This window comes from Abramis brama (genome assembly GCF_963993115.1).
Source record: "Abramis brama genome assembly, chromosome: 9".
Lineage (NCBI taxonomy): Eukaryota > Metazoa > Chordata > Actinopteri > Cypriniformes > Leuciscidae > Abramis > Abramis brama.
The window spans coordinates 35334942-35349161 of NC_139971.1; the positions used below are offsets into that span (position 1 = coordinate 35334942).

Genomic DNA, 14220 nt, shown 5'->3' on the forward strand with positions numbered 1-14220 from the left:
GTCCATTTTACTTTAGACATTACAGAGTAAAACAGGATTTTCAAAAAGTATGACTTGAACTTTTGAACTAAGCATTTGTCTCCTATGTTTTGTTACTTAATTGTATTTTTTTAATTGGGCATTTGCCGTGTTACTGCTCTGCATCAAGTATTCCTTCACGGAAGGATGTTCTTCCTTTTTTTCCGTATAAACAGGAAAGTGAGCTAAGGTTTTTAGATTTCACATCTAAAAATAGCTCAGCTTGTCTGTTCTATTTTTAGGCACACTGCAATACTTGGTCTGCCTCAGGTTTGTTTACTTTGACGTCACCCAAAAGGACATTCCAGGTCCTAGGCTGGATCATGTTAGTCATTTAAAGGTATACTTTAAGTGTAGATGATGTGGAATGCCCTATGTTTGACTAATTCTGTAATATAATGATCTTTAATTAATGTGCAACTTTTTCAAAAACTCCCACTCTCTTAACTTTTGCCTGAACTGCTTTCTTGAAAATAGAGCAAGAATATCCAGAGAAATTACACTTGGAAATGGGATTGCTGGTCAGGTGATATGACCGCTAAGATCTGCTTGCTGCATTTTATGGACTGGAACTCAGTAATGTATTTTCTGAGTCTGATTTAGCACAGCTCAAGTTATGAATTCCCAGAGAAATTGAACATCCACATTGGATTATTGGAGAGCCAATAATAACTGAAAAATATGAAGGCATATTTTAGAAATGTTATTAAGATTTGTATTATAATAAAAATTCTATAAATATATATATTATTAACGTTTCTCCCCTAATTTTAACACACATTCATTTTCTTTGTAAATGTTGTTTTATTGGTATTGTGTTCATCTTTTAAGGGTAGATTCCCTGCAGTTGTTCAGGCTGCAGGATTGGCAAATTACTAAAGAAATGTTATCAGCAAGATGGTAGAAAACTGTACATTTCTAGTCTATTACCTGCTACTTATACCAACGACGGTGTTGCTAAAGTGTGACGATATTGAATTGCAATAGGTAGAACATAAATGTTAACACCAAATCAAAACTAGTTAGCACAACATTTGTAATTGAAAGGGTTTAATGACAATATCTGGTTGGTTACAATTAAAGTAGTTAAAAAAATAGATGTATGAGATGATAACCATTAATCGTACAATAAAAATTCTATAAACATAATAAAAAAAATATATTAACGTTTCTCATTTCTTTCTACCGAAGCACAGGGGAAATCTTCATGCTCTTCTGCAGGAAGTAAAAACAATTAAGATTGAAAACTAGATATCTAGTTGCCAGAAAACAAGTGGTTTAAACCAGGTAATGTTTATATATCATTGATATCATCTTCCTTTTCTGGTATGGTGTTTGAATGGTAGCCAACTAAAACTCAGTCATGTTACTTTTGCTTCAATATTATCCATAGAATTGGTAAATTACATTGTAAGGTCAGTGGTTATTATTTAATTATTTAAAAAACACAAATGGACCTGAGAGCACTAAATTTCCCAGAGGAAACTAAGTTGGCTAAAGACACCAATGATACTATTTTAATACTACAGCATAGAGCTAATCAATTGTTTTTGAATAACAGCTGACTAAATTACATCTCTAGGTTCGTTTTGTGGGAACCAATGGGAAACTCTTGAATGTATTTTTGGTTACAAAGACTTTCATAAGACTGTCACATGAATCAGTACAAATGAAGAGACATTTAACACTTCTTATGGGAAGCTTTTTGGCAGCTCTAGCTTCCTGATGAATAGTTGGATGGCTACCAAAGTCAGTGAAGAGGATATAGTCTTCTGCCTTCATGTAAAATTATTTGACATGACTTGAATTGTCATGGCAGTTTACTTTCATTTTACAATAATTCATTAAATTCGGATGTCTTTTATCACTGTTGCAACTCCACCACTCTGTGAATACTTAAACATGGTGAAGTCTCCGTAACATAGCCATCTTATAATAACATTACTTAATATTGTTTACATAATGGTATTAGTTTATAACGACAATTGGCGTGCATATTTTGGGGGGTTTTCAATTGTTTTTCAGGAAATGAACAGATATTTTTTACAAGGAAGACTTGTTCTTCTGTTGAGTCTCAGTGAGATGATGACAAATCTGTGCCAACTTTGCAATGTCAATGACACAGATTCTTTCTTTTACAGAGAATATGGAAATTCAACAGTGGTTTTCATTAATGGCTCATTTCCACTGACCGGTACGGTACGGTACGCAATTATTTCTGTTTCCACTGTCAAAAGTTGTGAATGGTACCAAAATGCCATACCGTACCGTACCACTTTTTCGGTACCCTTCCGTTGGGGTACTTAGCACAGTGGTACGGTACTAAAGGGTGGAGCTAGAATCACTGCAGGACATTGATTGGTTGACAGAGTATCGTCACTTGCGTGTGCTACAAGGGGAATGGAACAGTAGAAGCGCCATTTTTTTTATATACAGTTGAAATGTAATACTTCTGTTATTGTGTCACGAAATGTAGTTTTAAGAGTTTTTCAGGCGAGAATGTAGTTGTTTAAGGCTCAAATCTGTGGTTTATTTATAAAGATTTATGAAAATTTGATCCAGGTTGTGAGATACATTCCAGGCGATCACCGGGCGCTCAGCGCTCATGAACCCCCGCCTGGAACAGCCTTTCCTCGGCTAGTCCTTCTGACGTTTGCCGCTGACTCTGACGTCTCTGTAGTGGTTAAACATGAAATATAATTCGTCTTGTGTAGACCTAACGGGAGATCTTTGGTCTCGTGAATCTATAATTTGTTCCCTGGCCAATCGTTTTGGCTGAGGGCTAAGTGAAATTTCATAACTTTATATTTAGGCTATTTAACTTTGCAACGTTAGACTAGAGCGCTGACTTTGTATGTTTGACTGAATTGTTTGCTTTATTTCTTATTGTATAGCTTCTTTTTACTTATACTTTTATAATGGCTATTATTGATAAAACTGAAATTTAACAAAAAGAGACAGCTAGGGTTGAGTTTTGTCATTTTTTTATTTTATTACAGTGAAGATGATCAGAGTACAAATTAACATATTGCCTGAACCATATTAATAAGTTTAATATTTGTAAAATTTATTATAAATAGGCTAACGTTACATGCAGTGAATATAATCAAAATGCATTGCCTGAACCACATTTGTGTGGCTATAATGTTTAAGATTTCTTTAAATGAAAACGAAAAGAGGCAGTGTGTTTTTTTATAACATATTTCGTTTTATTGTTGCCTAAAATATACACTCACCTAAAGGATTATTAGGAACACCATACTAATACTGTGTTTGACCCCCTTTCGCCTTCAGAACTGCCTTAATTCTACGTGGCATTGATTCAACAAGGTGCTGAAAGCATTCTTTAGAAATGTTGGCCCATATTGATAGGATAGCATCTTGCAGTTGATGGAAATTTGTGGGATGCACATCCAGGGCACGAAGCTCCCGTTCCACCACATCCCAAAGATGCTCTATTGGGTTGAGATCTGGTGACTGTGGGGGCCATTTTAGTACAGTAAACTCATTGTCATGTTCAAGAAACCAATTTGAAATGATTCGAGCTTTGTGACATGGTGCATTATCCTGCTGGAAGTAGCCATCAGAGGATGGGTACATGGTGGTCATAAAGGGATGGACATGGTCAGAAACAATGCTCAGGTAGGCCGTGGCATTTAAACGATGCCCAATTGGCACTAAGGGGCCTAAAGTGTGTCAAGAAAACATCCCCCACACCATTACACCACCACCACCAGCCTGCACAGTGGTAACAAGGCATGATGGATCCATGTTCTCATTCTGTTTACGCCAAATTCTGACTCTACCATCTGAATGTCTCAACAGAAATCGAGACTCATCAGACCAGGCAACATTTTTCCAGTCTTCAACTGTCCAATTTTGGTGAGCTCGTGCAAATTGTAGCCTCTTTTTCCTATTTGTAGTGGAGATGAGTGGTACGCGGTGGGGTCTTCTGATGTTGTAGCCCATCCGCCTCAAGGTTGTGCATGTTGTGGCTTCACAAATGCTTTGCTGCATACCTCGGTTGTAACGAGTGGTTATTTCAGTCAAAGTTGCTCTTCTATCAGCTTGAATCAGTCGGCCCATTCTCCTCTGACCTCTAGCATCAACAAGGCATTTTCGCCCACAGGACTGCCGCATACTGGATGTTTTTCCCTTTTCACACCATTCTTTGTAAACCCTAGAAATGGTTGTGCGTGAAAATCCCAGTAACTGAGCAGATTGTGAAATACTCAGACCGGCCCGTCTGGCACCAACAACCATGCCACGCTCAAAATTGCTTAAATCACCTTTCTTTCCCATTCTGACATTCAGTTTGGAGTTGAGGAGATTGTCTTGACCAGGGCCACACCCCTAAATGCATTGAAGCAACTGCCATGTGATTGGTTGATTAGATAATTGCATTGAGAAATTGAACAGGTGTTCCTAATAATCCTTCAGGTGAGTGTATATATACAGAGATAACCGGAGTAGCAGAGCGAGCTGAGTGACGCTTTCAAGAACGCGCTATTCTATTTGCAGAATTACCGGACTCGCATCCTCATGAGTCATTCTCCTGAGTCAGACTTGGCAAGTTCGAACTTTGTGTACTTGGTATTGAGAAACGCCTAATGTCGGCGCTTAAGATAATATTATCTTATAATATAATATTATAATATGTCTTCTTCACCTATCAAGTAAGGGTACTGTTGGCAGTGGAAACGCTAGCCGATTCATGGTTTACTGACCCGTACCGTACCATACCGTACCGGTCAGTGGAAACGAGCCATAAGATAAATGTTTGTAGGTGCATTCTATCTAAATCCACATCTTCTGCTGTTCTTTTCAGAGGGCCATTGGAGCCACCAACAAAGAAGGAGATGGTCCCACTGGCCAAGAGGCCAGATGAATGGAAGGACCCCTGGCGCAGGTCTAAATCCCCTAGGAGAAGACCTGGTCTCATGGGCTCCCCTCCCCGTGGCCGCAGGCGACACAGGCCCTCTGGATCTTCAGTTTCTCTTTCCAATTCATCTAGGTAAGATAATAGCTTTCTTGCTAGCTAAAGGTATAGTTTACCAATTGTTTTTTATTAAATGTTCATTTACATTTACCCTCATGTCTTTCCAAACCAGTCTGACTTTCTTTCTTTTGGAACTTAAAAAGATATTTAGATAGAAATTGTTTTTGTCCATACAATCAAAGACACTGTTTTGGACCCCACTGAATTTCATTATATGGTCAAAATAATTTTTCGAAATATCTTCTTTTGTCATACAGATTTGGAATTATATGAGAGCGAGTAAATAAATGAATCTTCACTTTTAAGGGATGGTGCTTTTATTTATCCATTTCTCCAATTTTCCAGGTCTTCATCCCGGTCCTCATCGTTCACGGGTTCTGGCTCTTCCCGGTCCCGATCTCGTTCACAGTCTTCACTGAGTACCTACTCAAGTCACTCCTCTCTGCACAGCTCTTTCAGTGGAAGCCGCTCTAGGCAAGATATAATGATTGCTCATGCTGATTTAATGACTTTCTGAACATTTAGTATACCACATTTATAAATGGCTGGGTTTTGCTGTGAATATTTGCTTTTATTAATCACTTTATTTTCCATTGTCTAGATCGCGATCCTTCTCTTCCTCACCCTCACCAACCCCCTCGGCACAAAGAAACACTAATAAAAACAAAGCTGAGCAGCCTCCTGTTGCAGTGAAAGGGTAAATGCACACACTCATGCTTTCAAAACCCATTTGGTATATAGACCTTATGTAGACCCGCCCCTTTTCAGCGCTGCGCTTGTTGTCTTTTGTCTTCCGGTTTGTATTTCCACAGCGATCTTGCATATTTAAGACATCTGCTTTAAACATTAAAATGCTCGTGATAACATTTCATTAACTCTACAATAAGTAAATCCACTTCACCAGCTAATTACTCCTCGACAGCGATGCCATAGAGATATACAGAGCTACCGCTAAAACGAAAGTTCAAAGACAATATTCTAAAGATGCTGCGTGCTTATTTCTCTGGCGCATAAGGTCTATACATGTTCAAAAGTTTGGGGTTTTCTTCTTCATGAAAGACATACTTTGTCAGCAAGGATGCTTAGTAATGTGATTTTTTTTGTATTTTCCTACCTTAAAAATATGACCCGCGTGAATTGCGCATGTCCGAGAAAAAAATTGTTTTGTGGGTGGTAATGGTTACTATATGATTGAAATTGCAAAATTGCCTTAAACAATTGCTAAATAAACTGCTAAATGTTAAGTTTTCTAATACATTTATTTCATGCACGGATTGCTTCTGAAGGGGCTGCCAGAGCTCGTGGCGTCATCTGCGGGACACCCTTAGCATAGCCAGGGTTCAAAGCGCCAAATGCGAGTAAAAATTGGCATTGAAACGGTGTTACTCACCAGTTGAATTTTGACAATGCATGGTTGTGAGAATGTGATATGGCTTAGTGCAATCATCAAATCGCTGTTGAAATTTGATAAATATAGTCTTGCTCGCTGCATGTTTCAGGAGCATTCATTCAGTGGAGCATTCATTCATTTTCATTTTTGATTCACAGTAAATGCTGCTCTGCAAGTGCTGTGTGTTTGAGTCGCTTATAATTTGCATTTGTGAACGCAACATGTGCCAGACATCCTCCCAAATTTGTAATGAGAATCATTTATGAATCTGTTGTCAACAAAGAGAAGCCTTAAGGTCTCCCTGTGGTTTTCCGCCAAAATAATTCCTTTGCTATCAACCATTAAGCTTTTAAGACAACCTTAGTATTGTAATTTTACTGTTGTTCTGTAAAATAGAAAATAGGTTTTCCTCCTTTGTGTCTTTAGCTGATCACATGCCTGATTAAATTGAGGAACTTTTAAAAAACCCAAACTTTTGAACAGCTGTGTACTTCTAATCTATATCAACACAGCCAATTAAATCAATAACACTGAGGCTTAGCCTTTTGGCTGTTTCTAACTGTAGTTGTCAGAACAGAACGCCTTTGTTCACTCACTGCATGCACGTGAAAATGCATATTTTCATTCAGCCCCCCGTTGAAGCCTGGTGCACTGCCCCCTCCTCGCAGGGAGAAAGGACCTCCCAAAATGATGCCCAGTCCCTTGTTGCCTGAACAGCCGGGGAAACCACCCAAGCCAATCACAGAGGCAGGAAAGCCCCCCAACCCACGTCCAGCTGGAAGACCTCCTGGACCCAGAGAACCCAGAGAACCAAGAGAACCCCCCAACATGAGAGAAGGACGCAAGAAAGAACGTCAACAGCACAACCCACCTCGAAGGTACAGCACACGTTACGTTCGTTCTTCCACTAACATAAACTGTCGCTCTTTGCAAAGGTGTTTTATGGCCATTTACAAGGATCGTCCACCCAAAAATGAAAATTCTATAATTATTTACTCGTTATGTTGTTCCAAACTAGAGTTCTCAAAAATATCAATATTTCGATATGCTTTGGTACTGAAATATCTGAAACATTTCCAATACTCCTTTTCTGCAGTATCGATACACCGATACCAGCTACGCGTTCTCGCTCTCTTCTCTCCGACAGCGAATTGACAAACACCCGCCTCCTCTCACTCACTCGTCTCATTCATTCCGGTTAAATAGTGATTGTATTGCACATAATTTGACTAATTCCCACAGGTTTCGCACTCAAACCTAAAATGCGTGCATCACTGATCTATATAAGTGGCGCTCTCATAAAGCCGTCTCTCGCGAGACAGCTCGCGAGAACCAAATTGATTTCCTTTTCGTGGCTTATTGCGCTTAAATGGTCAAATACATACAAAATTGTCAAAATGCCTATCTTTCCAAGAATTCAGGTAAATGCAGTCAGTTTTGGAACGTAAATAGTTGAGAGAAAACACATGTTGTGTAACAGTATATTGGATCTGTGCATAAGCTCTTAAAGTGACAGCAGCCTAATATTCCTAGTGCTGTCTGTCAGGTTAATCAAAGAACAAAAGACAAAGAAAATCAATCTCTGATCTTGACTGAATAACTTTTGTAAGTTTAATTGTAAGCATTAATCTGTTCCATTTTCATAATTAAAACTATCCAGTGTTATTTTTCATTTGATTACTTTAATTTCTGTAGTATTTCTTAGTGAATACTACTGTTAGACCTACCTGAAAAAACTTAAAGCCATGTTTTTTTAATTTGTCTCTTTATTCTAATGTATTTATTTGTGCTATTGTTTGCAATTTGTTTATTTGTCTTTACTTTATTACCGGCTGTCTTTTTTATATATTTTTTTTATTTATTTTTTTTAAATGGAGTTCAGCGATTCAAATAAAGCCTCCCTGTGCTGTAAGCTATTACAACAAAATTTCACAAATTGTCAAAAAACTATTAGATAAATTACCTGTATGGCGGTATACATCTCTGTGTTATTGATTATCAATATTTTTCAAAGTATTGTATCAAAGCTGGAAATTTCAGTATTTTAACAGTATTTTAACACTATTCCAAACCTTTACACGTTTCTTTCTTTTGTTCTTTCACGTTTTTCAACTGGGATTGTCAAGCTCCAAAATGCCAAAAAAGCACCATAACATTAAAAGTGGTCTTTTTGATTGGTAGTTTTTGATAATTTATGTATTTATTATTATTATTATTATTATTATTATTAATTTAGTCATTTTGGAACTTGTAGCAAGACCCCTATTACGTTCATTAATACTGTAATTTATTTGTTAGCTTTTATTTATTTATTTTAATTTACATGAGGGTTAGTAATAAATAGTGGTAGAACTCTTTCTTTAAGGTTCAAGGATTGCATCATCATAATAGCTGGAGGTTTTGCCTCTAGTTTGATAGTGTGCTTGTGTTTTGTTTTTGTTGTGTTTTTTTGACATTTTGTGTTTCGAGTGTATTTGCATATGAACCTATCACCCAGTGACCAGTGTGCCTAGAACACGGCATGTCTGTGTTTTTGAGTGTGTGAAAGAGAGAGTGTGTCTAGAAAGGGCACTTTTCAGCATAGGGAAGCAGCATGTGATCAGTTCTGTGATCTGTAGCAGTGAGAGTGAAGTTTCACTGTGGATGTGGAATACCCTGTGTGGGTGTTCAGGAAAATCTCCTGTCCCGTTGGTTATAATGCCTCCGCACAAAGAAGCTTTTGTTGACTTGTCATCGTTATCATAACTTCATTATGTCATGTCATGGCATTTGGCCAGATGCAGTTGACGTGTAAGACACATTTGATACATCTGGGTATGTGGCTGGTGTTTGCCCATGCAAAACCTGTAATTTCTTGCTCTGCAGTTGGGTATTGTGCGTGGTTGTTAGGTGTTTAATTGGCCATGTCTACAAGATTTTTGCCTTATTCTCCCCCACTCCAGAAATCACACCTCGTCCTCAAAAAACTACACCGCAGCTCACGTTTGGATTGTTCAAGATGTCGTTTTGAAATGCTGGGGTTATGTGAAAAATTAGTTTTTGGGTGTGTAAGGTTGCATAATGTATCAGCTCTATAACACAACAGGGAAAAGGGTCATGAAACCTATAACACATTTTTGTTGACAGATAAACAGATGTTATCAGATAAACCTAAAAAATATTTCTGCACGGACCGCCGCAAAAAGTTTAGCAATGCGGATATCGCAGTTCATATCCAGATCAGAGCAAGATTTGTTTTTATGGACAAATTTCATTCACTCTAGTTCTCCAAACAGGAACAAGCACCGTAAATGTGCACATATTTCATCGCCTTCAGATGATATATGGACAAATAAAGACACTGATACAGCAGCACGTCTGATCATGAACGCGATGACATTATGAATTATTCTGATATACAGAAGACAATGATATAGTATTAATTTAAATATTATTTTGAATGGTATTGTATATAACTAGTAAAATAATCTGTGTGCTAAAATGTTTATTTTTAGGAAGTATGTAGTATCTGTTACCATTTTGTTTCGAACATACTCTCTGTAGATTCATTTTAATTTTGAGAACTGGCTTCCATTTCAAAAATGTATGTTGTACTGTCCATAGTTATTGTCAAAGAGGAACATTCTCGGTTGACACGCGGAAGAATGACAATTGTGACACGGATGCTTTGTATGTTCTTCCCTTTGCTTTGGATTTTTCACTAGCAGATTTGTAATGATTACAGAAATGTTCTGTTGTCTGAATGAACCTTAAACTGTAAACTGTCACCACCCTTTTTTGAGAATAGATCGGAACTTGAATGGTTGTAATTCATGCTTTGTAATACTGACAACTAAGTTTGGTCTCTCTTTAAACTAGACAGTTTAGCAGATTATTGCAGAAGTGAAAGTCAGAAAATGAAAGTGTAAAAAGTTTGTTTACTTTAAAGTAGAACTAAACATTTATTTTATGCAAAATATAAATCATTTGGAATTGCTATTAAAATCAAAGCCTATCTAACCAAGTTGCTTTCCACTTTTGAAGTTAATATCACAAAATTTGAGCCCGCTAAAAGGTTTTAAAATACTGTTTCCATGGGAAAGCAATATACAATTTCAATTTGTTTTCACAGGATGAATTTTATATGATTTTATGATGATTACTAAAATTTGTGATAAGGGATTAAAAAAAGTGACAAGTGTCCCTCTACCGGGACACTGACCAGGAACAGGCAACTCATAGTTGATTCAGTAACTTTCCTGACAGCTTCAGAACAGTTAATTCAGTGAAATATTCCAGTCTGTAACTGTAAGAACCGGTTTGTTCTTAAACTGCACCATTTATTAACTATGCTAATTCAATCTCCAGTGCTTGACCAACATTTCATTGTCTCTCTCTCGCTTTCTGTCTGTTTCTCCTGCAGGCGAACAGTGAGTGGCAGTGTAAGTGGCAGCAGTTTTTCTGGCTCCAGCTCAAAATCCCATTCCTCCTCCGCCTCACTCTCCCGGTCCCGTTCCGGATCGCACAAGTCTAGGTATGGGATGCACACAGACAGTAGAGTCTTCATTGAAGAGTTCAAATGTAAATATCGTGGTATAACAGAATGTCTGTGGTTTCGCAGGTCTCTGTCGGTCAGTAGCGTGTCATCTGTATCGTCCGCCTCCTCCAGCAGTAGCTCGGTCAGGAGCGCTGACTCGGATGACATGTACGCTGACCTGGCCAGCCCCGTGTCTTCCGCCAGCTCCCGATCACCCACTCCGGGCCATGCCCGCAAAGAAAGGGGCCCTCCACGGGACAGGGTGCCCAACAAAGACAGAGGTACTGTGGCTCAATGACTGTCACATTTGATGAGCATTTGACTATAACAGGCCATACATTTAATTTTGTTATTGTAAACTAAAACCTTGTTTTTCGTTAGTTGAATTAAAACTTAAATAAAATGATAAATATTAGATCAAAAACTAAAAAACAATTAAATAAAAATTAGAAATGTTGCATTGACCTAAAATAGGTAACTCTTGTGTGGTGTCCTTTCAAGGAAAACCACCAAAGAAAGAAGAGCCTTTCAGAGATGAGCGGAAACGAGTGGACCCCTCCGGTCTCCCCCCCAAAACCAGCTCCGGCATGCCTAGATCTGGGAACAGAGGTCACCCCATGCACCCGCCGCCTATGGGGCCACCAGGAGGATACGGCTCTCACAAGGACATCAAACTCACCTTGTTAAACAAGGTAAATGGGGAAGGCGCTTTCACGTTCAAACAGCTGAGTTGAGTGCATGATGGATCAATGACTTCTTTATTCCTCTTTGGCCAGCAGCAAACCGACAGAGGCAATAGGAAAAGGTACTTTCCTGCCGATAAAGAGCGACCCCCTTCGCCTCTCAGCAAGAGGATAGCGCTGTCACCTGACAGAGGTAAACAACACAACACAACACCTTTACTGTCCATTAGAAAACCCCTCCAGAAATATGATATCTGAACAGATACTGTAGTGCTTAAGCTCTTTGTTCAAAGAATGTCCAGAAATAAGAGGTGCACCACATTGCAATCTGCTCTGTCGGTTCCTCAAGCATCACTCTCTGATTTCTCCATAGGTCGAGACAGGAGAATGCCTGGGCGACCCCCGTTGTCTCCCAGAATGGATCGGCCCAAAGGTCAGGGTCCTCGGCCCATGCCTCCACAAGGAGAAAGGTACCCACTGCCACTTTCTTTTGTCACACTCTTCTGAATATCCCTTCAAATATATGGTGATTTCCATCACTTGATAAGTTCTTGTCTGAAAATGTTTTTGCTTGTATGCAAATTTATTAATTTGATTTGTTTGCATAAGAACTATTAATTGCCCTCGATATGGTATGTTTGTATAGATAACATGCAGATGTCTCATATCTTTAAGTTGAGCAGTGACTATGAGTTATTATTGTTATTATTAGTCCAGCTTTTATTAAAAAAAATCCCCATGTTTGGTCCGCTTTAGTTCCCTTTTTATGTGCATGATGGATCAAGGTGTTTTATAACAAAAGCTTTATCATTGTGTGACTAAGACTAAAGATTTAAAAATGTCCCATGTTCGTAACTCTTAATTCTTCTCTCTCCAGGAAGCGTCCTCTATCTCCTCCACCCAAGTCTTCTGGGAAAGGCCCTGCTGCCGTGTCTGCAGGTAAACCTCCAGCACCAGGGGCCGGATCCGGTTCTGGCTCCGCTTCTAGTTCTGGCTCAGGCAAGCCGAGCAGCACCCTTTCTCGCCGCGAGGAGCTGCTAAAACAGCTAAAGGCTGTCGAGGACGCCATAGCCCGCAAAAGGGCAAAAATCCCTGGGAAATAATAAACCTGGCATCATCCAACTTCTGGGACATCCATTTTTGCCCAGTGTTTGCCAGAAATGGGGAAATGGTTGCCGTTCTGAACTCTTAAGGATGTCTCGCATAAATGTCCTAGGGAAAAGAGACCGCAGTTACATTTCTGCTTGTTTTGCCCTCAGAGAGAGGTTGTCTAGATTTTATATCGATGTGATAAAGTTGAGAAGTGGCGCTGTTCACTTGTTTGTTTTCACAGGATGGAATCTTTACTGTAGTCTCAAAGATTAAAAAAAAAACCCTGTACATTCAGTGCTAATTTTTGCTCTTCATCCTGCCACAATCCCTTCTCTCTCATATTCTAGTTGCTTTTTCCTCACTCCTGTTATTTTATGGGGCGAGTTACTGTGGACAGGCTGGATGCATCTGCGTCGGTCCTACTCAATCAGAATCTAGAACTGCTTTTCAGAGCCTTTACAGTCTGTAAAGTCCACCTTAACTGTTGATTTTGTGTATCCGCCACCATGTGTTTAGCCATTACTGTTTTTCATCATGTACAACTACAAAGCCAGATGATACAATACCTGTTGCTTAAAGTGTATGATCCTAGAGAACCATTGACAGTGATGTGAAGTATTGCTTTTTTAAGATTCTGCATTGTTCCCTCTCCCCCCCTCCCCTAGCTTTTCAAGTGAAAACCTCCATTTTATTTGTCCCTCATTTTTAGTTGAAAGTGTGAGAGGCTGCAATGGGGACACCTGGAGATGAGGAATAATTCCGTCTAGCTTTTTGTGACAGAAGAAAAGCTTCTAAATAAACTATTTTGATAAAGAGAATAAATCTGTTGAAATTGTTCCTCTCTGATGGAAATATGACATGTCATGAAGGACTTTCCCCATCTGTGCACACGTATGTTTCTGCAGAGCATGTGCACATCTGCATCATCCGTTTGTGTGCTTTGATTACTCGGCTCTGTTTGTTGTTCCGCTGTTCTCCTGCAGCTTAGTATCAACACGTAGCGCAAATTAGTGAGATCATTCATTGACAGGGATGGAACATTATTCATCTTCCTTTGTTTGTACATTTTTACGTCACAAGTTGTAAGAGTTAAAAAAATCTGCAACACTCTTCTGATGCGCCCACATTCTTTCATGAGTCACTTTTAAATGATTAAGCCATTATGAAATTACTGTGGTGCACAAGTGCCAGTGCAACTGAATACAATATAAAATGCTGTTGGCTTCAAATGGCCAAATCCACCTCCAGACCTCAAACCTATTTTAAATGCTTATATCCTCGAAAAATTGCAAGCCGAATGGATTCAGCAAACTACAAAGTCAACCAGTTGGTGGACACCATTAATCTACACTTGCTGTCAAATAAGCCACTCCAGACTAACCAGTATGGCTTTGTTAATGGGTGATGCCTCTTTATGCCCATCTTTCTCAAGTCCTTTATTGTTTAGCACAATTTGATCTTAATTACTGAAGGAGTTTATCTTTTACTTTCCCTTTTATTTTATAAAAACAAAAAAATAATT

At 38.8% G+C, this 14220-nt stretch overlaps 1 protein-coding gene across 7 annotated transcripts in view; it reads left to right on the plus strand.

Moving 5' to 3' along the window:
- zc3h18 (zinc finger CCCH-type containing 18) overlaps positions 1 to 13808 on the plus strand; it is a 39556-nt gene extending 25748 nt beyond the window's left edge. For 2 of the 7 annotated variants that reach the window (XM_084124798.1, XM_084124797.1), the window contains exons 10-19: positions 4847 to 5032; positions 5363 to 5491; positions 5619 to 5714; positions 7037 to 7285; positions 10810 to 10920; positions 11008 to 11204; positions 11425 to 11615; positions 11700 to 11799; positions 11980 to 12076; positions 12484 to 13808. In XM_084124798.1, coding sequence (XP_083980924.1) covers positions 4847 to 5032; positions 5363 to 5491; positions 5619 to 5714; positions 7037 to 7285; positions 10810 to 10920; positions 11008 to 11204; positions 11425 to 11615; positions 11700 to 11799; positions 11980 to 12076; positions 12484 to 12709 — 1582 coding nt within the window. In that variant the 3' untranslated portion in view covers positions 12710 to 13808. The remainder of the gene's footprint in view (positions 1 to 4846; positions 5033 to 5362; positions 5492 to 5618; positions 5715 to 7036; positions 7286 to 10809; positions 10921 to 11007; positions 11205 to 11424; positions 11616 to 11699; positions 11800 to 11979; positions 12077 to 12483) is intronic. The other 5 variants (XM_084124800.1, XM_084124799.1, XM_084124802.1 and 2 more) reach the window with 3 other exon arrangements.
- The last annotated feature ends 412 nt before the right edge of the window (positions 13809 to 14220 follow it).